At 26.3% G+C, this 26059-nt stretch overlaps 2 protein-coding genes across 2 annotated transcripts; one reads left to right on the top strand and one right to left on the bottom strand.

The window, feature by feature from the left end:
* Window positions 1-1400: 1400 nt before the first annotated feature.
* On the top strand, window positions 1401-4822 carry LOC129964074 (uncharacterized). The gene is made up of 3 exons (XM_056078751.1): window positions 1401-1437; window positions 3133-3170; window positions 4006-4822. Exons 1-3 carry the CDS (start codon window positions 1413-1415, stop codon window positions 4438-4440), a joined length of 498 nt encoding a protein of 165 aa, XP_055934726.1. The 5' UTR covers window positions 1401-1412; the 3' UTR covers window positions 4441-4822.
* Window positions 4823-10690: 5868 nt separating this feature from the next.
* Window positions 10691-15628, bottom strand: LOC129963724 (uncharacterized). Its single transcript, XM_056078247.1, has 5 exons — window positions 15594-15628; window positions 14196-14246; window positions 13321-13358; window positions 12000-12469; window positions 10691-10947 (listed from the first exon to the last, which is right to left on the bottom strand). The coding sequence occupies exons 2-4, from the start codon at window positions 14218-14220 to the stop codon at window positions 12038-12040; spliced, it is 495 nt and encodes a 164-aa protein (XP_055934222.1). The 5' UTR covers window positions 14221-14246; window positions 15594-15628; the 3' UTR covers window positions 10691-10947; window positions 12000-12037.
* Window positions 15629-26059: the final 10431 nt, after the last annotated feature.

The following is a 26059-nucleotide window of genomic DNA, read 5'->3' as shown; positions in this document are numbered from 1 at the left end:
GGGAAGTCATTCAATATTCCCTCATTCTTTTTTTTACATTTACTTCGCCCTTTTTTAAATTGAAATAATCTTAAGTGTGAAACAAAATGAAAACTTTAATTCCAACTAATATTAACGGAGAACGTATTAGTGCTTTGTGTAACTCAGTGTGTGTATTGGCGCCCAATAGGCCAGGCTATTTCATACAAAGGTACCCAAATTGATACAAATATACTATAGATGATAGAAATGGGCATCTCAGAGTGATTTATTCATTAAAAATTAGACAATATTTCGGAATTTTTCCCCAATTAATTCTGAAAATTTTAAAAAAGTTTCTTACGCTCGTAGTAAAAAAAGTATATATTTTTAATGAAAACAATTTAGTTACAATATTGTATTTGTCACAATGTTGACAATTTTTAAAATATATTTTTTCAGTGATTTCTACAATACGTTTCATTGTTGCAATGAAATCCAAAATAATTCTTAAATATTTATTCTTATGTTCTTCTTCCATTGTTTCCGAACGGAAATGAATGATTCTTATCTTCTGAGATTATATGGGAACAATAATAGTGAAGTTACAATTCCCAAAAAAGGTAACATGCAATTAAAAATAATGGGTTACCTGAACAATTGTATTTTTAATGTACTATGACGTCATGGGACTTGATTCATTAAAAAGGTTCATTTACACAATAAATGGAATCAGTGAAAGGTTATAATATCATTTCTCAAATTTCTATCAAAATTTGGTGTTAAAAATTACGGTTTTTGAGAGAATCATGAAGTTATGCATAAGAAATTTAACTAAGTACAAATAAAAAATTCCTTCTGGACCAGCTGGTTGTCAAGTTAAAGATATTACAAAATATTATAACACATTTTTGATTATTATATGTTACTGTATTTTTCTGCTTCTACAACGGCCAAAATGAATGAATTAAATTTATCAGCTAGGAAAAGTATCATCATTTTCAAGAGATGACACTCTTCCCGACTTATAATTTTAATGTATCTACTAGTAAAAGTATGGAGTTTTTATTATCGTTTTTACCTACCACTCTACACTCACAGGAATGATTCATTAACTGAATTCACTGGATTCTAAATCTGCTTCTCTAATTTCGTTCACTACCGGATTGTGTAATATGTTCTATAATCATTAAAATTGGCTTTTAATATCTGTTTTCAATTTAAAAAATTTGAAAGATTCTAGAAGATTCGATTTCAATAAGAAATCTAATCCACAATTTCCCAGTTGCACTTGTTTCATTTGAACTCGCTTTAAATTATTTTCATACGGGATATTTAGTAGATATTTATAATATAAAATTAAAGCAATATATTTAAAATGAAATAAAACGATCATTATATAACGAAAATTTATAATTTATTTTTGCAAATTCCAGGTTTCGTTTCATTTCAAGATGAAATTGTACATCGCCTTTGTCTGTAAGTTACTTTTTTCATTTTCTCACGTAATTAAAAAAAGTACAAAAATGATTACGCATTAAAATAATAACATAATTATAGCTTTAACATAGATTAGAAAGATTCGCAAAAAATTTGTTTTTGTAATACTTTTGCCACAGAGCCCTTCAGTGTTTTAAATAAATCTCCCAGAATTCCTTGCCTATTACTTATTTTGCTTCACTTGATTCGTTCATTATGCATTCTAATTTTCCAATTCATTTTTCCTGTTCACGGAAGAATAATCTTTGTTGTTATCTAATACATATCTTTACTGACTCTCCATAGTGGTTATCGGTGATTTTGAAATAAGTTTAAGGTGTATGTACACACTTGAAACATCGAAATTCGTTCAAAATATCGAATATTTTTTTATTACTTAATAATGTTCTCTGATCCTTTAGCTTTCAAACGATGCCAAGATGTTGTCAATATTCGAAATATTTCTCGAGTTATAATTATTTTTCTTGAGGTGCTTTCATTAAAAACTCTAATTACGGTGTTTTTAAAACTCATTTTATGAAGAATGATATTTTTCCACTATGTTGCTTCATTCAAACAATCATAACTCAACAAGAAATGAACCAAATACAGTTTTTTATATATCAAAATAATCTGTATGAAATAGCAAATGTTTTGTGTTTCAATCAAAGTTATATTTATGGAAATAAATTTTTAATAGCCGCTTAAAAGTTGAAATGACAGAAAAATTCTCGCTTTTTCTATTCATCGTTGGTGAAAAATTAAAAAAAAACAACTATATATTTTTATAACTTGATTGAGGCAGACAACATGAAGACTAATATTAGGCATAATTTCCAAATAGAATTGTGTGTCTGTAAAAATTAGAATTTAAGATATCATGTTTCAAAAAATAGGCTAATTAGCTCATTAAATATTATTTAATTAATTAATAATTAGTATAAAATGGTTTTTTTATCACTGAAATGAGTTTAAACACATATTAATGACCTACTGTAAAAAAACTGGATTTTTAAAGTTAAAATTTTAAAAAAAAATCTTCTGGTGTGTACGTACACCTTAATGTATGTGATATAAAGAAAATGATTAAATAGAAATAAGTTAGACTTTTCGACTCCTTTTAATTTAAGGAAGCATTATTATTAATATTTTTTGCTTGTATATATGTAAATAATTTGGAGAAAACAATGATTAATGGGACTACACAATAACCTAAATGATATTTTTAATACGATGGAAAGCATTAGCTTCCAAACACTTCCAAATCTCTTTCATAAATTTCAGTAATTAAAAAAAACACTCACTTTTGTTTTGTATTTTTATTATAAGGCAAGATTTTTTAAAATAAATATTTACTTATCTGCTGTTTTATTAATCTTTGAAAAGCCAAAATTTTATTTTGCTTAAAGTTTTCAAAATGATTGTTAATTAAAATTTGCGAGAGTTTTAATTTAGAAAGCTGTAGTGAAACTTTTTTAAAAACATATTATATAGATTAAAAATAATAATATTAATTTATTACATATTAACTTATCTACTTAAAACATTGGCATTTAAATTTTGTTTCTTTCATTGCTTTATGAAAATGATAGAAATTTTTTAATGAATTTTTGCAACAACAATAACTGAAAATAACTCTTGCCCATTTAGCTTTACATATTGCTAAAACTGATACCCATTTGCTTTAATTTTCAGTTTTGTCTGTTTTGGCCCTTACATTATCTTTGCCTAGAGTGAGTATACTTTCTTTCTTTCAAAAGGATTAAAACATACAGTACACTGTATGTTACGGAAAATCCGTGAAGCCATGCCAAAATAAAAATATTTAAAGGAAAAAATATTTAATATTTTAATTTTCAACCAAATATGAACAGCAAATTATTTATACTTCATTATGTTGTCCTATATAGGAATACAATTTTGTACAAGTAAAATGTGCTCAGACAGTTTTCATTTAATATTCAAATATAGATATTTTAATTATTTATATTTTTCAAATTGGTTAATTTTTAAAAGAAATTAATATTATTTTTTAAACTGAATACATACATATTACTTACATACATATGTAAATTTTGCTTTTATTCTAATCGAGTTAAAAGTATAAAAAGCAAATCAAAAATGATATTTACATAGAAGTAATCCGATTAGAGCTTTGCTGTATTTCTGGAAAAAGTCCAATGATTTAAAAACATTTTAGTGTCTTACAAGAGTTACTTTAAAAAACAATTTTGATAAAAAATGGAAAGAATTTATTTATCTTTCCATTTTTCTGTTCTTACATTCAACGGTAAAATGATTTAAATGACTATGCTGCATCAACTATGAGGTTAAACTGAATAGGAACAATTTTTCTAACGATAATTTTACAAAATTACATTACGAATATGACAGTTATAAAATTTGATTTTTATTTTCAATTCATTGTTGTTACTTAATAATAAATTAATTCATCATTAAACATTCTTTAATTAACTACTAAAATATGGCATTAAATTTTTTTATCATTTAAATAATTTATTTCAATCAAAGATATTCTTAGTCAACTGATAACATTTTCCATTACAGTCCAAAAGAGCTGCCTATGAACTCCCTGCTGGAGCGGACCTCATCGTAGGCCCGGTGAGAACCTCCTTTGTCTGTGCCAATGAGGGTTACTATGCCGACATTGAGAACAACTGCCAGATCTTCCACATCTGCCATATAGCTTACCACGCCGGTGGCAGGGCTCAAATGCAACAATGGTCCTTCATGTGTGGGAACCAGACCGTCTTCAACCAATTCTCATTCACCTGCTCCAACTATGACGAAGCTGTGCCTTGCGGAAGTTCGGGAGAATTTTTCTATTTGAATGGAAATCTGCGTGCTGGACCTGGTGTGTTTTTCCATAATGAACAAGATGTTGCCAAAGCAGCTTCTCTTATACCTGGAAGATCAGCCCAGCCTAATTTGCCACCTGTTGCACCTCCCCCTGTGGGAGTTAGACCACCATTTAGAGGATGAGTGTGATTCATAAAACTTCCTTTATTTGTGTACTCCCTATGTGTAGACTTTCTAAAATATATTAACGTTATGATGTAAAAGATTTTAACTAATATTAAATATGTTTAGCTCAACTCAAAAATATGCATTTCTGAGTTGGAATTTCTGTTTATTGCTTTAATAAGATTTATTTCTTTGTTGATGCGTCCAATCTCACTTGCACTAAGATATGAGGGGTAAATCTGAGAATTTATATATTTCTATGAATGTTTAGGATGATAAAAGAAATGCCTCGTTGATTGAGAATCCAGAGTATTGCCTTAGATTGAATGAATAATGTTTTATGCAAATCACTAAAATTATTATTAAATTTGAATATTTTTAACAAATTTATGTTATTATATGGGAATTATATTTAACATGGTTTATGTATATAAAAGTGCATTTTTATTTTCATTTTTAATATAGATATAGGAATAAGCTATCCAATAATTAATCTATTCTTTCCATCTCAATAAGCCATCTGCTTTTGTAAGAAACTATTCTAGAGTTTGCATGAGTGTTTCTTGTCCGTATAAAAGTCCTTAGCTTTGTAATAATTTGTAAGCATGAGCTTGTATTTTTGCATATTTCAAAATGTATTTTCTATTTATTACTAATAAAGGGAATATTTGAAATCAATAAATTGTAATTTATTGTCAATTAGATATAGAAAAGTCATATTAAATAATATTACTAATGAATCGAATTAAAAAATTCATTTAAATATTAAAGCTGTTTGAAGTCATTTGTACCCTAAAATAATTCTTTTCAGATATTTTAATGTTTCAAAGTTAAATTTTATAGATTAAATCTTATTTTTATGATGAATGTGACATATAATTTCAATATTTCATAAAATGTATTCATATTTCTTTTTCTAATTGATAGGCTTTAACATAAGAAAACTTGGGCGAATAAAATCACATTTTATTACATTTGAATAGATAATCTACACATCTCGTATTAGCAAAAATCAAAGTTACATCATGCATTCACTAAAAAAAAAAATGTCTAACATCATTTAGGCAAAGATTTTATTGATTTCATTCAGATTCTATAGTGAAATTTTTTTTATTGAAAAAGAAAATGGAGACAGGAATCATTAAATTATCTTTTTTCAATATGTTTAAATTGATAGAAGATTCTGTTAAATTGTTTTCAAACTTATCTTTGAGTTACCTGTTTTGAAATAATAGGCTATTATCAAAAGTATATTAAGTTTTTTAAACAGATTTTTAAGCATATCAAATATTAAGCAAATAAACTGCAATCAATTTAAGCAAATCAAATTTAATTTCAGAATCAATTTTAAAATAGCATTGAAATCATTTTGATAAATGCTTATAGAATGGAATGCTATCTATAAAAGTATACCGCATGTGATGCAAAGTAAATGATGGAAAAAACATTCAAATCATTCTTGCTTCACAGCATAGACCATATAATTAATTAACCAATTTTAATTAACAGAACTTATTTGGTATACAGATATTTATAATATAATATACTCTTAATATCAAAGAGATTTCCAAAATGTAATTAAATTTTTAATTAAAAACTAATCAAATTGCAAAGTTTTAACGTTTTCCCTCTATAACTTCTCAATATATTATTTCGCAAACTCATTATTTACATCACACTAAAAGTTCAAAAAATATATGCTTTTAATTAGCAAGTTTAGTAATCTGCATTTTTTTTCTCTAATTTCAATTAATATTTAAAAATATTTGAAGTTTATTCGACAACAATATTTTTCATCGATTTATATTTGCGTGTTTTTCAAGAATATGCTTGGAGTTACGTTGTGTATATATAAGTATTGTCATTAAAACATTGTTAATAAAAAAAATCTAGAAGCATATTAAAAACTGATGAATAAATTATTTCAAACGATATCATAAATACGATTTTTTGTAATACATGTTTGAATCTCATTTAAATTTTTCATAAAAAATAAGGAATTAATTAATTTTTTTTTTAAATTTATCTCAAGATGAAATTTTGATCATCTTATTCTTATCTATATTCTTGTCTAAATTTACATATTTAAATTAATTTTAGATATTCTCTGAAATATTTTTTAAGACTTAAAAATAATTTCAAGGCTGTTTTTCTGGATTAAATATCATGACTTCTGGATTTTAAATTATTTATTTCTGAGATTGATTCCAACTTAAGGAAAAAAGTATATTCGATTTCAATTGGGAGCTTTCATATATAGCCATTTTATTGCAATCTGCTGAATAAAATCATGCAAAAGATATAAGAGCAGACTTTTGCCGAATTAACAAGAAAAAGAACACTTTTATGATTTGAGCATAACAATTTTCAACTTCATATTTGAATGAAATAGCCTTTACAAAGTTATCTTTTATTATTCCTTTTCATTGCATGCGTAATTGGATAATCCATACGTATGATACGTGGCACAAAAATTGTTCTTATTATTTATTATCGGATGAATCAATCAAACGTTCGTACAAAGTTCCGAAACGAACAGCCGTACTTTATTCCACGCTTAGTTTATTAACTAATGGAATTGAAAATCATAATTAGAAGTGCCCGAAAGAGGGCTCGATGAGTCAACGAAACACCCATTTAAAGAGAGGAAAGAACAGGATGACAGAAATAGGCATAAAAAAAAGGACTAAATCAAAAGTGAAAATAATATTAAGTGATGAGAGAAAGAATTAAAAATAAAAAAGCTTTCTTTGGACATTAATTTTAAAATAGGATTTTCTCTTCCACTTTTATCTTGTAACATATATACTTTTCACTCTGCAACCACAAAGATTCTATTAAATTCATGCTTTTCATTCTTCCCAAATAACAAATATGGAATGCATAATTTAAAAAATGCGTTCCTTATTAAAAGTTAATCATCCTAAAAAATCAATAATCTTTGCAAGCAAGTTTAACTAGTAGTTTTAGCGAACAATTTTTATCTTATAGAACGTCATTAATCATAAAAATAATGGCAACGAGTTTTTTTAAAATCTTAACAATAATCTTAGCTAGCATCTTTTTAACCTTGGCGGCTGGTTAAAAAGATCGCATTGCCGACAACAGCTATTATTTTCAAGAAAAGTCAGTTTTCAACATATCTCATGGCCAAATTCCTTACCAAAAATTTCTACCTTAATTTCTTGAGATATTTTCAAAAAAAAAATTGATATATATAAATCTATGAGAGACTTTATGAATTTATATATATTAATTTTATTACGATGTATAATATAATCAAATTTATAAATCTTTGTAAAACTATTAAAATTGCGAAAAAATGGCAAATGTAAAATAAAATAATATATGCTATTAAAGAATAATATATTTAATTCAGAAAAACGTTCTGTAGCGAATACATTTTTCAAAAAATTCTTTTCAATGGATCTTAAATTTAAATACAATTTAGATATAATACGTTCATACCTATAAAAATTTACTATTTGATAAAAGAAAAAAATCTTGAAATGTGAAAAATTAAAGAAGAAGAAGAAAAAAAAAACTAACATTTTAATGATATGCAAAGAAACCAGGATAAAATAGTACGAGTTATTTTAATTCTATGAATATAGAAAGAGAAACCAGAACAAACAAAATCCCATTTCTGATTTAATCACAAATAGAAAAGTGATTTGCACAGAAGCCCTCAATTCAAAGGAAAATAACAACAATTAGAACAACAAAAAATATTTATGAGGTTTTTAAAACTTAACCGTAATTTTTTTTCAAATTTCTCGATTTTCGTTTTTTACAAATGTTACCTTTCTGATAACATTTATAAGAAGCACAGAGCACAAATATAATCAGAAATACGAAATTAAATTTTAATCCTTAAAAAGAATAGTTTAATTTTTGAAATTATAATTTTTAATTAAAATTAGCTCAGTTAAATTTTCATTACTAGGCAACTTGACTTATCAAACGATTTAAGAAAAAATGACAGATTTAAGACAGCTGTTAGAGATTTTTGGGAAAACTGAAAATGAAATTGTGTTTACGGAAATTCAGCAATCTCCATTTAATAGGGGCATCAAATTATGCAGATTCTCCTAATACAATATTTGTAAGTATCTTTAGCAATTTAATTTAAAGCTAATTTTATTATATAAAAAATTATAACACTCTTTTTTTAATTTTAGTTTTAAATATACAAAAATAATATTATTATTAAGGATACAATAATTATTTATGTTGTATAAACATATGGTTAAATGTTTAATAAGGAAATTTCATAATTAATATATACATAATTAAAAAGTAAAGAATTTCTGCAATGGTTATCTTCTTTTGATTTAAATAAAGAAAGGAAAGTTAACAAAGCTGAATGTTGACTGTAGTGCAAAATATGAAAGAGAAATATCAAAATAATATTAGTTAAAAATAATCAACAAAAGGTATGGTTAAAAAAATTACTTTCAACTAGAAAGTGCAATCAAAATCATAGATAGCAACAATAAAGATATTCGTTAATACATTTCATCCATTCATTTAATGGACTTTTGACTTCTATTGTCATTCAAATGCATGAACCATTGTTAATAATAATTGATTCAGGTTAGTAAAGAAGTTGAAGTGCTTTAATTATAAAAATTCATCTATGGATGCCTATCCATTATTTTTAATTTAATTATTGATACTGTTGTAAATTCTTATATTTTTACATTTAAAGTAGTAGTAAAAATATGATGTTTTATAAAAAGTGGATTTTTTTTCATTTAATATTCTTAATATTCTTTATAAAACCACTTAAGTTTTCTTTATAAAACCACTTAAATTTTACTTTAAAGTCCATTTTTGGGAAGTTACATTGATTTTTATATTTGCATTTCTATAAATGTTAATGCTATTTTACATCTTTAAATGCTTATATGCTATTTCCCAAATTCGATCTTTGGTAGAATTTTTCTAAGTAAAAATCTTATAAATTAAAATCAAATGAATAATTTTTGTTCAAATTTGATTTAATAATTTCTCTTTTTTTTTTTTTTTTTTTTTTTTTGCAATCCCTGAATTAGAGAATAAGTAATCCATTCGATTAAAAATGGTTTAATGCTAAAAAATCGATTTTTTTTTTTTCGAAAAAAAAAATGACTTTTTTTTTTAATATTCTTAATGTTCGAGCAGGTTTCTTTAAAAACCTGTTAGAATTTTGTTTCTAAGTCTATCGTTTGGAAAGTTACACTGATTTTTATGTTTGAATTTGCATAAGTTTTAATGCTGTTTTACATTTTTAGATACGAATTTTTCAAACACAGAATATGACAGAATTTTCTTACAGAAAACTTCATAAATTTACATATTTTTTGCTAAAATTTAGTATAATAATCTCTCAATATGTTTTGCAGTTCCTAAACTACAGAACAAGTAATATATTCATTTAGAAATATTTTATGGTTGTTTTAGTGTTTCACAATGTTAAAAAAAAAAAAAAATGAAAATTTCGTGTTATTTTTCAGTAGTACGCCAATACTTGGAGAATAGATTTAAAAGCAGCTTGATTTTTAGTTCAGGGACTAGATAAAATATTCCTTAAGAAATCTGCAAAATGTTATGCATATCATTTGATAAATCTTTAAAATAGAAGATTTTTGCTTTATACCTCTTTTCAGCCAAATAAATGTCCTTTTCTTTAATTAAAAATATTTTTGGCACTTTACTAGTATTGTTGGTTTTACAGATGTTTTTTTAATCTTTTTTATCCAAATATTCAAAACATAACAGTTCTCAAACATTTTCCCAAAAATGCATCCCAAAAGTAGTCGCATGCCTTTTGTTTTAATATTTCAAAATACCAAAAAATTGAAAAATGTCAAATTATTTCTCAGTTGAACAACAATATTTAAGTAGTGGATAGAAATATAGTTTTTTTTTTAAATTTTATCTCAGAAGCTAGGTAAAATACTTCTTATTTGTATCTACAAAAGCAAATATACAAATCATTTGATGAACATTTAAACTAAAGGACTTTTGACTTAAACTTCTTTTTACCCAATAAAACACCTTTTTACAATTTTTAAAAATATTTGTCACTTAACTGGTACATTTTGGTTTCATGGGTGTTTTTCCAATCTTTTTTATGCAAAATTAAAAAAAAAATAATAATAACTATTTTAGAGCGTTTTTCAAAACATTCACCTCGAATGTAATCACATAATTTTTATGTTTAAATGTAGAAATCTTATCTACCTGTTGCCACCAATGGACGCTAAAAGATAAACAAATCCAATTTTCTTTGAAATGCTGTTTTTATTAACAAACAATAATAATTTTTATACATAATATACAAGCTAATATTTACAAAAAATTGCAAACGAACAATTCAGCGTATTTTACGTTGTCCATATACAAAGCCTCCGTCAACCCCAAGCAACCTTAAGACAAACACTGCAAGTGCGAAGCAGATGTCTTACTGAGATCAGAACGATGTAAGAAGACCATTTTCATTCAGCCAACAGACTTCTTGTAGCCAGGACCTCTTTGAATCTGTATAAAAACATGATCGTTTATAAAATATGTACAAATATGCAGGCAACAAATACAATTAATAATTTTAAGAAGTGCTTTTTATGTATAATATATATCCTTTCAGTTGAAGAAATGTTTCATATAAAATTATACCATTTCCATATAATATTTTTCCATATAAATTATTAAATATGAGATTGAAGCGTTGCTTGATGGTCTAGGAAGTGGCAAAAAATATGTTCATTGCAAATATTCTAAGTGATAAAATTCAGAATTATTCAAGAACTGAATTTGGAGATACAAGTCACACAATGGGTATCAAAAAGATATTAGAGTGAAATTATAATTTCTGATTCAAATTTTTACTTTCATTTCAAAGCATATAAAATCGTCAAAATATATTAAGTCATTAAGCGAAAATATTAATTAAGTAACAAGTTATATAAAGGAATTGAGCAGAATAGTCTCGTTACTCTCCGTTAGAATATATAACAGATTTCTTATTCTCGTCAATGGTATTTTGGATTATTAGAAATTCCTTTTAATCAAACGTTTTCATTAATTATGATAATTACAAGAAGGTCTAAGATGTGATTTAATGTTTAGAACCTCCAATTTATCTGCCAAAAATCATTTTATCAGGAGATTTTATTCTAAAGAGGTAATGATTAGAAAAAAATTCTATTCAAACAACTTAGTAGTGATATTTTAACTATTTAGTTTAATCATACTTTCTGGTAAGAAATTGAGCTGTAGATTCAATTAATATTCATAGTTATTTTATATCGAGTTATAACGCGTATGAATGACTTAATCCTAATTATAAGTTTAGAGCTACGATAATTCGTCCCATGAAGAAGATTTGTGTTTCACAATTAAGAGTTTAATTTATTTGAAAAACTTTTAATTTGTGAGAAAAAATAATTTTTTGCTTCATTTATGTCTAAAGGAAAGCCATAAGATGAAATAATTTCTTTTCATTTTACGAAAAGACTTATAAGATTTATCTACTTTATTTTAATAAGGATTCTGGAAATCAGAAATCAACTAGGAAATTAGAATTAACATACCAAATAGCTCTATGAAGAAACCTTGTTTGAAATTTTGTTTATCCTCTGGGTGGTGGTCTTGCTCCTGTTGGGGGACGTGATACAGGTGGCTGACCTTGGGCTGGCCTTCCAGGAGTAACTGCATTTGCTCGAGCAACGTCATCTTCCTTGTGGAAAGGAACATCGGGTCCAGCGTTCAGATTAGCATTCAAATAGAAGAAATCTCCAGAGCTTCCGCAAGGAATAGCATCCTCATAGCTAGAGCAAGAGAATGAAAATTGGTTGAAGACAGTTTGGTTGCCGCACAGGAATGACCATTGTTGCATCTCGGTCTTGCCGTCAGCATGGACTGCAGTGTGGCAGACGTGGAAGATCTGGCAGTTGTTCTCGATGTCGGCGTAGTATCCGTCGTTGCTGCAAGCAAACGAGGTTCTCACAGTTCCAACAATGAGTTCTGCTCCATCAGGGAGTTCGTAAGCTGCACGTTTGGACTGTCAAGAAAGAAAAACTAATAATTATTCATATGATATATTAGATTCCAATAATGTACTGTTGCCTTTTCAATGAAAAATCTTTAAATACGATACAAACTTACATATAAACTCAAACCTTCCAAAATAAATTCTATGGTATAACTCTATTCTTTAATGTAACACCATTACATTAAAATAGTAAAACATCAAGTAGTTGATACAATTAATCTATAAAACAAATCTGTATTATTTCATTAAATATTATTCTGAGTTTCGGTTATTCCTTTTTTTAAAAATATCGAACTCTTAAAAAAATTACATACTCTTCTGTAATATTTTGTGTATAGTAAATTGATCATAGTTAAGACTTCTTGAATGACCTGAGAAATTTTTCTGAAATTAATTTTGATGCAAAAAGAAATCACAAAAAATGAAAAAAAAATCCGTAAACAAATTTAAAGAAATCATTATTTATCTATGAAAAGAAAATTTATTATTACACTTGAAACTTCTTTGACGAAGCGATTTTCATAAGTTCGCAAAATGATGACAAATCAAACATACTTAAATAAATCCCAGGTTTATTTATAAATGATAGGAATATCTATTCATTGGTTTGCAATGAAAATAGAAAAATAGATTATAATTGGATATTTATAATCATATATTTCTATTTAACTAAAATCTGAAATCTGTCTAATCTATTTAGCAGAAATCTATTAAATTATATAAACCAGTCTAATCTATTTAATAGAAATCTATTAAATCTAAAATTAAACAAATTTACAACATTTTTTTAGCATTTTAGTAATGTGGCGCTTAATTTTATATAAAACATTTGAAGAAACTGCTCTGCCCATTATACTCACTCTAGATGCAGCTAGTGTAAGGACTACTCCGGACAAAACTGAAAATAAAAACAAAAATTATATTCATTTCAAATTTACTCAAATTAAAAATTTACTAAAACTTTTAAATATTTTTGTAAAAATATATGCATTAAAGAAATTAACTCTAATTAAATAGAAAAAGTTGATAATATTATTATAAAAATGTTGTGGAAAAAATTAATATAAATTTTAAAGCAAACACATAATGCATATTGAATTTTCTCTTCCAATGTGAAAGTCTTTTAGTTAAAAAGTTATTTTAGAAACTTTTTATATAATTAAGGGAAGACTTTTATGTAATAAATAAAAAAATAGTTATAACTTTCATTTAAAATAATTTTAAGTTACATATTGAACATTTATTTCATGATGCTAAAAAGTTACAGTAACTATTGCGCTATAAAATTTCTTTTAGAACTGGATTGTTTTACTTCATAATTATAAAATTTTATCTCAGCTTATATTAATTAGATAGGTACATTAATAAATATAAAGCAAAAATAATTCGTTAAATAAAAATTCTAAATAGATATGCATTTCAATATTTTAAGTGTGCCAATAGAATATTTAACCAACTGAATACTTATAGGATAATACAAAAATTAAGGTTCATTTAACAAACGATGGTAATTATATAAGTACTTTAATGTTAATAAATAAATAATAATTTTTAATCATTCATTTTCATTTTTTCCGCGTGATGCATATTCATTTAAAACATCAAGCAAATTCTTTTAGTTACCTCGACTTTTTATGTCAAATTTATAATTATTTGTTGTAAATTATAGTTTTTACATGATAATAATACATATTTTGTTTCATTTTCTTTAATGAAATTTTAAAAGAAAACTTACAAACTAATGCAATTGCCAGCTTCATCTTGAAGGGAAATTACTTTCTTGAACCTGCAAATAATAATAATAGAAAATGAATTTTAAATATACCCTGATTTGCTTTAACTAAAACACTTCATTATAGATTATTTATAAATTTCTTACGGAAATAGTCATTAAAATTTCCTAAATCATAAATTTTTTAATTACAAAAACTAACTACAACATCACAAAAGTTCTTGTATTTTTAGTGAATAAGCAGATGGGGATGATTAAATATTCAATCCTCATTCATAACTTTTAAACAAAATCATTTTTTCTCAATCAATTTTTAAACAAAGCATTTATTTGGGGAATAAATCAGTAAGCAAATATCAAACTATAACTCTATTAATATTCTCATTATTTTTGGTGTCTTATCATATAATAAGTTGACTTTCCAAAACACGATTCAAAATATCAATTGATACCAACAATTATCATCTCTATTGCTTAAAAACATTAGGATAAGCTACATGCATCGAGCCCACTTATTACATATTTGTATATATGATTAAATTAAATTATTAAAACCAAAGTTATCAACACTATTGCTAAAAAAACATTAATTAGGATAGGCTACACGCACCGAGCCCACTCATTACATACTTTTATCTGTAATTAAATTAAGTTATTGAAACCAATAGTTATCATCTGTATTGTTCAAGAAAACTTCATTAGGATAAGCTATACGCATCGAACTCACTCATTACATTGTAACTAAATTATTCCTTAAAAGTCTTACCCACAAAATAATTGAAACCAGCAGTTATTATTTATCATAAAATAAGTTATAATTTCTTTTTACTCAAAAAGTCCTATTACGATATGCTCCATGCTTCGAGATTACTTACATATTTCGTTATCATAAATGCCTTGTTAATCTAATGACTCTAATTATACCATGAATTAATGTGATAAGGCATTGAAATATTTTTCTCATCGACTTTCAGATTTATAAGTACTTTCGTGAACATATTGCACAGGAAATATTACATAGTTTCACCGCAAAATAAAATATACTAAAAGTTTAATAAGAGATTCAATAAATTCTAAGATTGCATAGAGTAGAAACATCTCTTAAGACAAAAACGTCAAAGAAATTTCAAAGTTTTTCAGTATCTTACTAAATGACTGAAAATAATTTTTAAATTATATTTTGAGAGAATTTTTTTTCCAAGAAAATTCGAATTAATTTTCAAGTATCGACGAATTCTAATCGAAGTTGCAGCAAAAGGAAAATAAGACATATACACACAAGAGAGAAAGTAAATATCCATTTCTGATATACACTCCAAGAAGATGATGAGAAAGAGAGAAAGAATATCCAAAGCTTACACGTAACCCTAAAAGAGAAAGGGAGAGAAAGTAGTTTCTCACCTGTTGCCCGAGGAGGAAGATGCGTGAAGATGATGCTGGAAAATTCCATCGGATCTTCATTTTATATCCGAAATCACCCCTTAATCGCCTGACGAAACGGGTTGATCGGCCAATCAGACCTGGACACCGATTGACCACAAGTATGTCAGGAACTCGTCTCGATCCATACAAGTTTGGAAAAGTAAAAAGTTGTTTAGTAACTCAAAACATAGCTCATCTTTTAATTTATTTCTATTAAACAGTACAGCGCGGGCGATTAGCACATTTCCCGCGGATTCGGCAAAAGATGTTGTAAGCGATACCTTGATTATCCCTTTTGGCTATTCCAGGCATTTTACGTAATACACGAAGTGGCGGATTTCCAAGTGAAACAAGGTCTAGGCAAAACTGCCTAAGGCCGTCGGGTTGATTGGGTTTGTACAGGCAGGTCAATTAAAAAAATGTTGCTAGCCTAATTGGAAAATAAATATATTTGAAAAAAATGCACATTTTGTAAATTATAAGATATTAGGGCCATAATCTGTGTTTGCATTAGTATTAAAATGAATATTAATGGAATTAAAGGGAAATCTAATTTATAATATAATGGAATTAATTTCACTGGTTAATTATATATTTCATTTACTATAAGGAGTAAAATAATAATTTTTAGTGTTATATAATTTTATTATATCCTTGCAATCTATTATAGTAATTAAATGTTTCTACTGTATTTAAAAAATATATAATTTTGAGAAATTTTTCCAAGACTTTTTTAGTTATTTTCTTCCATTATGCACGTTAAAAAATAAATAATATAATGGAATATATTATAATATCTAATTTATAATATAAAGAGTAAAATAATAATTTTCAATGTTATATTAGTTATTATTTCCTTAAAATCTATTATGGTAATTAAATGTTTTTACTGTAATTAAAGAATATATAATTTTGAGTAATTTTTCCAAGATTTTTTTTTGTTATTTTATTCTATTATGCACTTTAAAAAAGAAATAAATATGAAGATTTTTACTATGATTAGATTGATTATAGTGGTAATCTCACTTTCCATTATAATTATTTCTACTGAAATAAACAATAAATAGATTTCCACTCACGGAAATAAAAATTAAACTAAAATAATTCATTAATATTTTGATTAAGTGAAAAACGCGTATCAAATTATACTTGCTAGTTAAAAATATGAAACTATATTAACTAGTTATTTAAACTGGTAAACACTGATTATGAAAACAAAATTTCAAATTCTGACTCTGATTACATGCGTCTGACAAATTGTGACGTATTGCATGAGGAATAATAAGACATTTTTTAATATTTAGAGTAAAATAAAAGGCAATCATTTTTTCTCTTTCTTCATAAAATAGCTTAAGTAATATATAAACCAAAATATTTTATGTTATGTCGTAATATTTTGTTTTGAGGTTATTTTAAATTTCATAAATATGAGTTTTCAATATTCTTTACAAATTATATCATAAAACTGTTAGAATTTCAAACTTTGGATTTGTTTTAAAATTATAACATAAAAAAAGAATGAAATTATTTATATTTCCAAAAATTGTGCTGATCTGATGACAATGAATAGTGGAACATTGATATCTGGTAAATGTCAATTCTCTCCAAAGAATGTTAACATTCTTCCTTTTTCCTTGATATGCATTTCGAAATGTTAGATAAATATCATTATTGTGCATTTAAACCCATAAATATCGACATTCAGCATGCACTAATGGTGAATGTTTAATAAGAATGTCTCCGTTATATTAAGACAAATTTGCTACTTTCAAAATCATTATTAATAAAATATATTATAATATAGGAATCAAATTAGGAGTAAACTTTAGTAACTGCGCATGTAAATTATCCGTAGAACTTAAACGAAAAGTAGATTCTAAACTAAAAAAGAAAATAATGCCATTAATACATGTGCTTAAGAAACGATGCTTTTATATAGTGTTATGTGTTTAACTTTTGATAATTTTATTTATTGCAATAACTTTAATAATTATACGGTCGCCTTTGGTTAAGTCTCTTCACTTCTTAACATAATTTTCTCGTGCTGGCCGATATATACCAGCAATGATTCGAATATATAAAATTTTACCTAAGTATTTGTTCTTCCGTCGACAAATTTAAAATGTGTCAAAGAATATTATTCTCGAATTGTGGTCTTTTACGGTAAAAAATACATTCAATATTTTTATTAGTATATACTTAATTTTAAAAATGATGAAAGGATAATATTTTAAATTTATTAAAGATTAAAAATCGTTCAAATAATTGTTTCTGTACCTTTTCACGGAAAATATAAAAGCTACAAATAAAAAAAAACATCAATTTTACTCGTTACAATGCATAAAATTTAATTAAATTCTATTAGAAAGGCAAAATTGCATAACCTTTTTAAAAAGATAATTAATGGTAAACAATATAAAAATACTAATTATTTATTTCATTTTCTTACAACAATTTTTAGTGTATTAGAGTTAATTGGGGAAAATATCATTGGAAATGGGGACAGCCATAGGAGAAAAGAGTTCCACAGCCATTTAAGTGTACAATACAGAATATAATAATAGATCGTCTGCTGTTCTAAGCAAATATTTTTAGCAGATGAAATACATTTCAATAATACTGAATATATAGAAATATGAAAAAAATTAGACAAAAAGAAAAAAAATTTGTAATTCTAGTCCGAAACATCACACTAATGTTTTAGACGTGTTTAGGCCATCTTGCTAGATTGCATCAGCCATTTCAATCTGTGCGCGAAAATGTTTGCATCACACAATTTACAGAAAGAATGCTGGCTTGAAAATATTATCATTTTATAAAGTGAAAATTCTGTTTTATAATTAACATTGAAAGGAAACAATATTTTTTTTGTAACGTTAAGTTAGTCAAAAGCACGCAAGTAACAATTTTTATGAAATTTACTGAAAGTATGTCATATGGAATTATCTTGTCAAAATATGTTAATTCTCCAGTTGCAACTGTACATAAAAATGTTTATATCTTTTTCTTAAATTTTGACCTAACTTTCTTTTATTCCTGACAAGTAATTTGATTTAATGTTTTTCCTCTTGAAAGAATTATCGTTTGAGAGCCAAAAAAGATTTAATATCATCTTTGGAGAAGGATTTCATTGTGTATACTAACCAGATATTCTGAAATGCTGTTTTATAAAGATTTATATTATTATTTAAGTACTGAATACCAGATTTAATGATTTGTTGATTCTTAAACTTGAAAAGCTGAAAAAAAATTTGTATCTAAAAATTTTATCATTTTTATTTTGTCTATTACGAAATACAATAAAGAAAAAAATATTATAATAATTAAAAAAAAAACGTATATGAGATTTCGATGAATTTCTACATTTCAAACCTCTTTGAATCCCAAAACATATTTAGAATTAAGTCTGCTTATAAACAATATAATTCCAAAAAGGTTTTGAGCCTAATTTATGAAGTTTGGTATGTGATCTTCATATTAATTTGCAAATTAATATTAAATTTGAATGAAATCCATTTACAGGAGGCATGATTTGTTGCATTGATACGATAACTACAAAATGTAAAGAGCTAAACGTATGAATGTTGGTAAACAATTTTTGCATATAAAATATAAACCCATAATAAAACCCAGGACAATTTCATCAAGGGGTTGGCGATCTTTTCTTCTTCGCATTTGCATGCATCTAAAGCAATTATTCGAAAACATAAAAAATTAAATAAAAAAATTTAGTGCGTGATCTTTTAATTAAAACTGCACTTTTGTCTCAAATTTTGACTCCGATCGGTCCCAAAAACATGCCCAGGATGCATATTCTATTTTCTTTACTATATTATGAAGCAGAAAGATCTTACATGGAAAATAAATGTATGAGCCCTTATCAAATTCCAAGCCTTTACTAAAAGTTCCTTATTTTTATGCAAAGGAAGGAAGATAAAACTTTTATAACGGTGAATTTCAAATTGATTCGGAAAGATTACTTTTTGTGATTTTTTTCAGGAATTTTTAATTTAATTTATATTAATGTCATAATTTGAAATATCACAAAGGGATTTTGAGAATCGACATCGTAATTTTGAATCGTTATCAAATAATGTGATCAACACTTTTCCAACACTCTTTCTTTTCCCATTCTTTCACATCACATAAACAAAAGCTGTAGGATTAGCTTCATCTTCTGCAGATATCAACTAGACATTTTAATGGCATAAAATTTCGATACAAATAGCTTAGGCCCAGCCAATCATGGTTCTGGCTAATAGAACCAGTCAATGCCATTCCATAATTTATAATGAATTTTTCTTCTATTTATAATTTGCAATAGTCACCGTTTTCAGTTATTGCAGACTGAGTGAGTAAGAACTTGAGTAGATCAGTATATCTTCATTAGATAATCCTGCTAAAGATGACACTTTTTGTTTTGGGCGTCCTGGGTTCGAGTCCCGGTTCGGCCATGGTTGTTCTTCCTCTGTTTTATCTGTGAGGTGTGTGAATGTGCCTTCTTGTAAAAAGGGGTTGTGCAAGCGAATGAGTGATACGTGAGTGGCAAAGTCGTACTCTTGGTCCTAGCTGGTGCTACTAAAACAAGAGACGTAGCCCCTATCGGCTTCAAATCGCTGTCTTCCTAACAGCGGGTTTGTCTAAGTGCCATAAGAAATAACATCAACTTCTTGTTTAAAATTTTAAACTAATTTTATTTTTATTTAAGACATGTAAGACTCTCTTCGAGCTTTTTATTTTTGTAAATAATTTATTTAAAATTATGACATTCTGTATACATATACAGGGTATTCATTGGAATCATAGCTAAATAACTATCTAAAAGCTAAATTATAGCTTTCTTAACCTTCAAAGGCAGCAAATACTTCCAGTTTGAAAAATTAACGCTTTTACACGAAGTTGAATGCTATAATAGGGTAAATTAATGTGTCTGCAGCTTTATTCCAATTGTCTGTAAGTTGACTATACGGTTTCACGAGCCTCTCAACTGACTGATAGCACCAATTGTTTATCTGCACCTTGAGAAGTTCCAGCCTTGCCATATTTGACTTGGTTTATAGCAAAGTAAACATATCTGCGCCAGTCTTCACTTGGACCAGAGAAGGTCTTTAAGGTATAAAGGTATTTAAGGTCTAGAAATGTACCAAGAGTTAAAACTGTATAGACTTTCACCAAAGTACAGGTTCAATCTTTTACCACAGTGAAGCATTAATCAAAAACTGAATTAGTTCAAAGGTGACCACATATAGGTTAAGGACGAGGAGAGAAAAGGACGTCTAGTTACATCCTGTACTGAACAAGTCCATTAGTGATTCTGAATAACCGAGAGTGACTAGTGATGAATTAGTCGTAGTTCTACATACAAATTATGAATAACGGGCTCGAGTTTCATTAAATGTTTGGCTTGGTGGATCCCAAAAGTGCTTAGTGAAGCACGGTTGCAGGGGAATTTGTAAGCAGTTACTAGGTCGTCATACTAGTAAAGGTGAAACTGTTTAAAACTATCTCTGGCTATTAAATAAGTGTCATCTTCCATTTTAAAAGGCTATGAAAAGCTGTCGGCTGGTTATAGACCATAAGATGAAGAAAGTGGTGCATACATGAAGCAAATCAAACAAAAAAAAATTACTGAATTATTAGAAAACTTCCTATTCATAATTCAGTAAAAATATTTTTGTTCGATAAGCGTTCGATATTCTGAATACGGGATAATATCGGAAAGATATCGTAATAATGTGTAAGACAATATATAATATATAAATCCATATATATATAATATCAAATAATATATATAATATATATATTAATATATATATTATATATATTAATATATATAATATATATATTAATATATATAATATATAATATCAAATATATAATATTTAATCCATAAATATACTTCTGAAAACATTAGGAAATCTATATTTGCATACTTTTTCTCTGCTCTGTTGGTCATCATATATTGAAGCGTTAATATTTTTTTAAGAAAATTCACTATTTTGTGACAGAAACTGACCGAGTTGTGTAGATTTAAATATCGCTATTGTCTCCGAATTAAATAAATATATTATTGTAAATAAAAATCGGAAGTTAGAGATACTGTCGAAAGAAACAAGGTCGCGTGAACAAATTATAATTTTTTTTTATGATTATATTTGAAATGTATGTGATGGCAATGTATATAAAAATATAATGGAATAAGTAAAATATACAAAGTTGATTGTAATATGTTTAGGATAATAAATTTGGAATTATGTGTAAATATTAAAATTATTCTTTTTATTATAAAATTAGCTCCCCACTCTATGCTCGATACATGACTTGAAAAAAGTCTCGAAGAATAGCAAAACTTTGTTAAATTGAAAATTCAACCAGTCCTTGCTAAAGTTGAAAATCCTTAGGTTGGAAACCTTGTTTGTAAGGTGTAACTTTAAGTTATAATTTCGTATATTTTTAAAATAACGTATATTGCTGAAGGATGAAAAGAAGATTTATTCGGATTACCAATATAATTGCGCCTCATTATTAATGGTAATCTTAAAATTATAAAAATAAATTATACAATTTTAAAATGTATAAATTATGTTTATGAGATCATTATTTATATAAATAATAGTAAAAGGAAAAACATAAGATAAAATGGAAAAGCAAAGAAAAAGATTTAATGCTAAATTAAATAGAATTTTGCTGGAAAAAAAAGATTGAAAGAATGCGGAAGAAAGAGGAAAGAGTAGTTGTTTTTGCGAGAAAATCATAGATTACAAACTGCGATTCATAATTATGACAATGGAAATGAAAGTAGCTTGTTGAATATTGGCACTGATTTTGATAAATTAGTTATCAGAATCAGTTATTATTCATTAATTTCAGTCATTAATTCATTTATCAATAATTACTTATTCATTTAATTTAACAGTTAACGTTTTATTTTTATTTTATTTATATACAAATATTTATTTTGCAGATGTCTTTTTTATTTATTTTTATTTTTATTTATTTATTTATTTTTCTAATTTCAGGATTTCCCATCCTTTTAATTATAAATAAAAGTGCACCATGTATTCATCAAATGCTTAAAAAAACATTCAATTGCATAAACAGAGTTAAATCATGACATATAAAAAATTAGCTGCTATCTACCAAATTTTCATCTTATAGACAAAGACAAATTTTATACTCATATTATTGGTATTTAAAGATTAAACTATAAGCAAAGATTTGAGAAAAATATGGAAAAATAGTCAGTTTAACAAATAAAAATAATCTAAGAAATAAAATTTGCAATTAAATTAAAATTACATCAATGGCTAAAATTCCGAGAAGAAATGCTTTATAATTATAGAATATATTGATAGGAAAAAAGCAACGAAAACACTGCTGGAATATTTTTAATTTTTTATAGGAATACGCTTCTAAAAGTTTCAGTTTGCTGAAATTGTACTTCTTATACTTTTATATTGATATGTTTCTTATATCTTTCATATTTGGCTTACCTTTAGTTTATAAACAGTTACTTCTTCTTAAACAATAATAAAAAAGTAAAACGAAAGATTTTCTCTAAAGTTTTAAAACTTTTGGCACTATATACTATTTTCGAAAAAAATATAGCATAAGAAAATATTGTTTTTAGATACTAAAATCATAAACATTACTTTCATATTTAAATTCGTTAAGCAATATCAATTATTAATTCATTTTTCTTTCATTAAGAAACCAACTGAACATTCGCAGAAAGAAATATGGATGATTTTAAAATTTCGATAATTCCTTTGTTTAAAGTGTAAACAATTTTTATTTTTCCAAAGAAGTATTTTTTTTTTTTAATTTTAAAAACTATTACTCTAAACTTTAATTTTCGTTATGATTACCAGATGGCGCTCTAGTAATATGTGGAAGGAATTTGAATAGGAATGGTACGTCAGAAAGACAGAGTTAAAAATAAATCGGTAATAAGATACAAAGATTGGGTGTATGAAAACAGTTTTAAATCAGCATTTTATTGTACTTAACATAATATTTCTAACTTTTTTCTTTCTCGTATACGGAGTATAGAGAAAATATTATAATTAAGAAAAATCGACCTCAAGATTTTGACGAATCTTCTCGTATTAGTCTTCTCTATGTGTGAAGAGCACATTTTTTAGAAAATGTCTGTCTGTCCATCTATGACATAGATGACTCAAAAATGTTTTAAGCTAGATAGATGAAATTTGGTATATGTTTTTTGCATTTAATTTGCATTCTATCTAATTTTGTGCAAAATCTCTTCAGAAGAAACCTGCCTGATCGATTTTTCTAATATAAGTTTACACCGTAACAACAAAACGAAAATAACTAGGTAATATTCAGTACACATATCGATAGATAGTATTCAATACACATATCGACAGATAATATTCAGTACACATATCAATATATAATATTCAGTACACATATTGACAGATAATATTAAGTACACATATCAACAAATAATATTCAGTACACATATCGATAGATAATATTCAGTACACATATCGACAGATAATATTCAGTACACATATCGACAGATAATATTCAGTACACATATCAATATATAATATTCAGTACACATATTGACAGATAATATTAAGTACACATATCAACAAATAATATTCAATACACATATCGATAGATAATATTCAGTACACATATCGACAGATAATATTCAGTACACATATCAATATATAATATTCAGTACACATATTGACAGATAATATTAAGTACACATATCAACAAATAATATTCAGTACACATATCGACAAATAATATTCAGTACACATATCGACAGATAATATTCAGTACACATATCAATATATAATATTCAGTACACATATTGGCAGATAATATTCAGTACACATATCGATAGATAATTTTCAGTACACATATCGACAGATAATATTCAGTACACATATCGACAGATAATATTCAGTACACATATCAATATATAATATTCAGTACACATATCGACAGATAATATTCAGTACACATATCAACAAATAATATTCAGTACACATATCGACAGATAATATTCAGTACACATATCGACAGATAATATTCAGTACACATATCGACAGATAATATGCAGTACACATATCGAGAGATAATATTCAGTACACATATTGACAGATAATATTAAGTACACATATCCACAAATAATATTCAGTACACATATCGATAGATAATATTCAGTACACATATCGACAGATAATATTCAGTACACATATCAATATATAATATTCAGTACACATATTGACAGATAATATTAAGTACACATATCAACAAATAATATTCAGTACACATATCGATAGATAATATTCAGTACACATATCGACAGATAATATTCAGTACACATATCAATATATAATATTCAGTACACATATTGACAGATAATATTAAGTACACATATCAACAAATAATGTTCAGTACACATATCGATAGATAATATTCAGTACACATATCGACAGATAATATTCAGTACACATATCGACAGATAATATTCAGTACACATATCAATATATAATATTCAGTACACATATTGACAGATAATATTCAGTACACATATCAACAAATAATATTCAGTACACATATCGATAGATAATATTCAGTACACATATCGACAGATAATATTTAGTACACATATCGACAGATAATATGCAGTACACATATCGAGAGATAATATTCAGTACACATATCGCAGATAATATTCAGTACACATATCGACAGATAATATTCAGTACACATATCGACAGATATATGCAGTACATGTATTTAAAATTTAAAATGTAGACCACATTTTGAGCCGAATCCAATGAGGAATTGATCATCTGGAGGTCTGTACTTTCAGAAATATGCAATCACGCGATCTCAAAAATGCACATTTGGTATGTGATTTTGTAGCTACAAGTGAAGTTCCTTGTCCCTTTTTTTCCTTTGAATCAGTCATGAAAAACGCGGCTAAAACACTCATTCGATTTTTGGTTACTATTATCCTCATACCATGCATTAATCGCCAAATATCATACGATAGGTTGTTTTTTTTGAAATTGCTTAAGTTACGCCAAAGGTAAATATTTTCTTAACTATTGCACGCCAATGCCATGCAAGACATTGTCTGAGATAACCCATTTATTAGAGAGTATACGAGAAAGTTTTGTGGAGACCCCTCCCGCTCATTTTATGTTTTCAATAAGTTTAGAGTCGACAAAATATCAATAACTTTAGAAATTGGATATTCTCTTACTGCCCCCCAAACTCTATTTAATTGCAATTATAGGTCGAAAGAAATTACTTTAAAACATCAACAAATCATAGTCACACTCTAAGGGGGAAAAACGATATCCTATTTATGTCAGTAAAAAGCAGCAAATGATATCTATACTTGAAAAAAGAAATATTCATATACTTCTCTGCTGTGTCTAAGCAAATCT

Source organism: Argiope bruennichi, chromosome 3, assembly GCF_947563725.1.
Source record: "Argiope bruennichi chromosome 3, qqArgBrue1.1, whole genome shotgun sequence".
In the NCBI taxonomy this organism is placed as follows: Eukaryota; Metazoa; Arthropoda; class Arachnida; order Araneae; family Araneidae; genus Argiope; species Argiope bruennichi.
Note: the sequence above shows the minus strand (reverse complement) of the source record. Positions and strands in the feature narration are given on the sequence as shown.

Bases quoted from the DNA above. Each gene is read 5' to 3' on its own strand.
- LOC129963724 (XM_056078247.1), bottom strand. From the start codon at position 14,220: ATGAAGCTGGCAATTGCATTAGTTT. The intron at 13,359-14,195 runs GTAAGTTTTCTT...TTTTATTTTCAG, and splicing joins GCTGGCAATTGCATTAGTTT to TTTTGTCCGGAGTAGTCCTT. The intron at 12,470-13,320 runs GTGAGTATAATG...CTTTCTTGACAG, and splicing joins TTACACTAGCTGCATCTAGA to TCCAAACGTGCAGCTTACGA.
- LOC129964074 (XM_056078751.1), top strand. From the start codon at position 1,413: ATGAAATTGTACATCGCCTTTGTCT. The intron at 1,438-3,132 runs GTAAGTTACTTT...TTTAATTTTCAG, and splicing joins ATTGTACATCGCCTTTGTCT to TTTTGTCTGTTTTGGCCCTT. The intron at 3,171-4,005 runs GTGAGTATACTT...TTTCCATTACAG, and splicing joins TTACATTATCTTTGCCTAGA to TCCAAAAGAGCTGCCTATGA.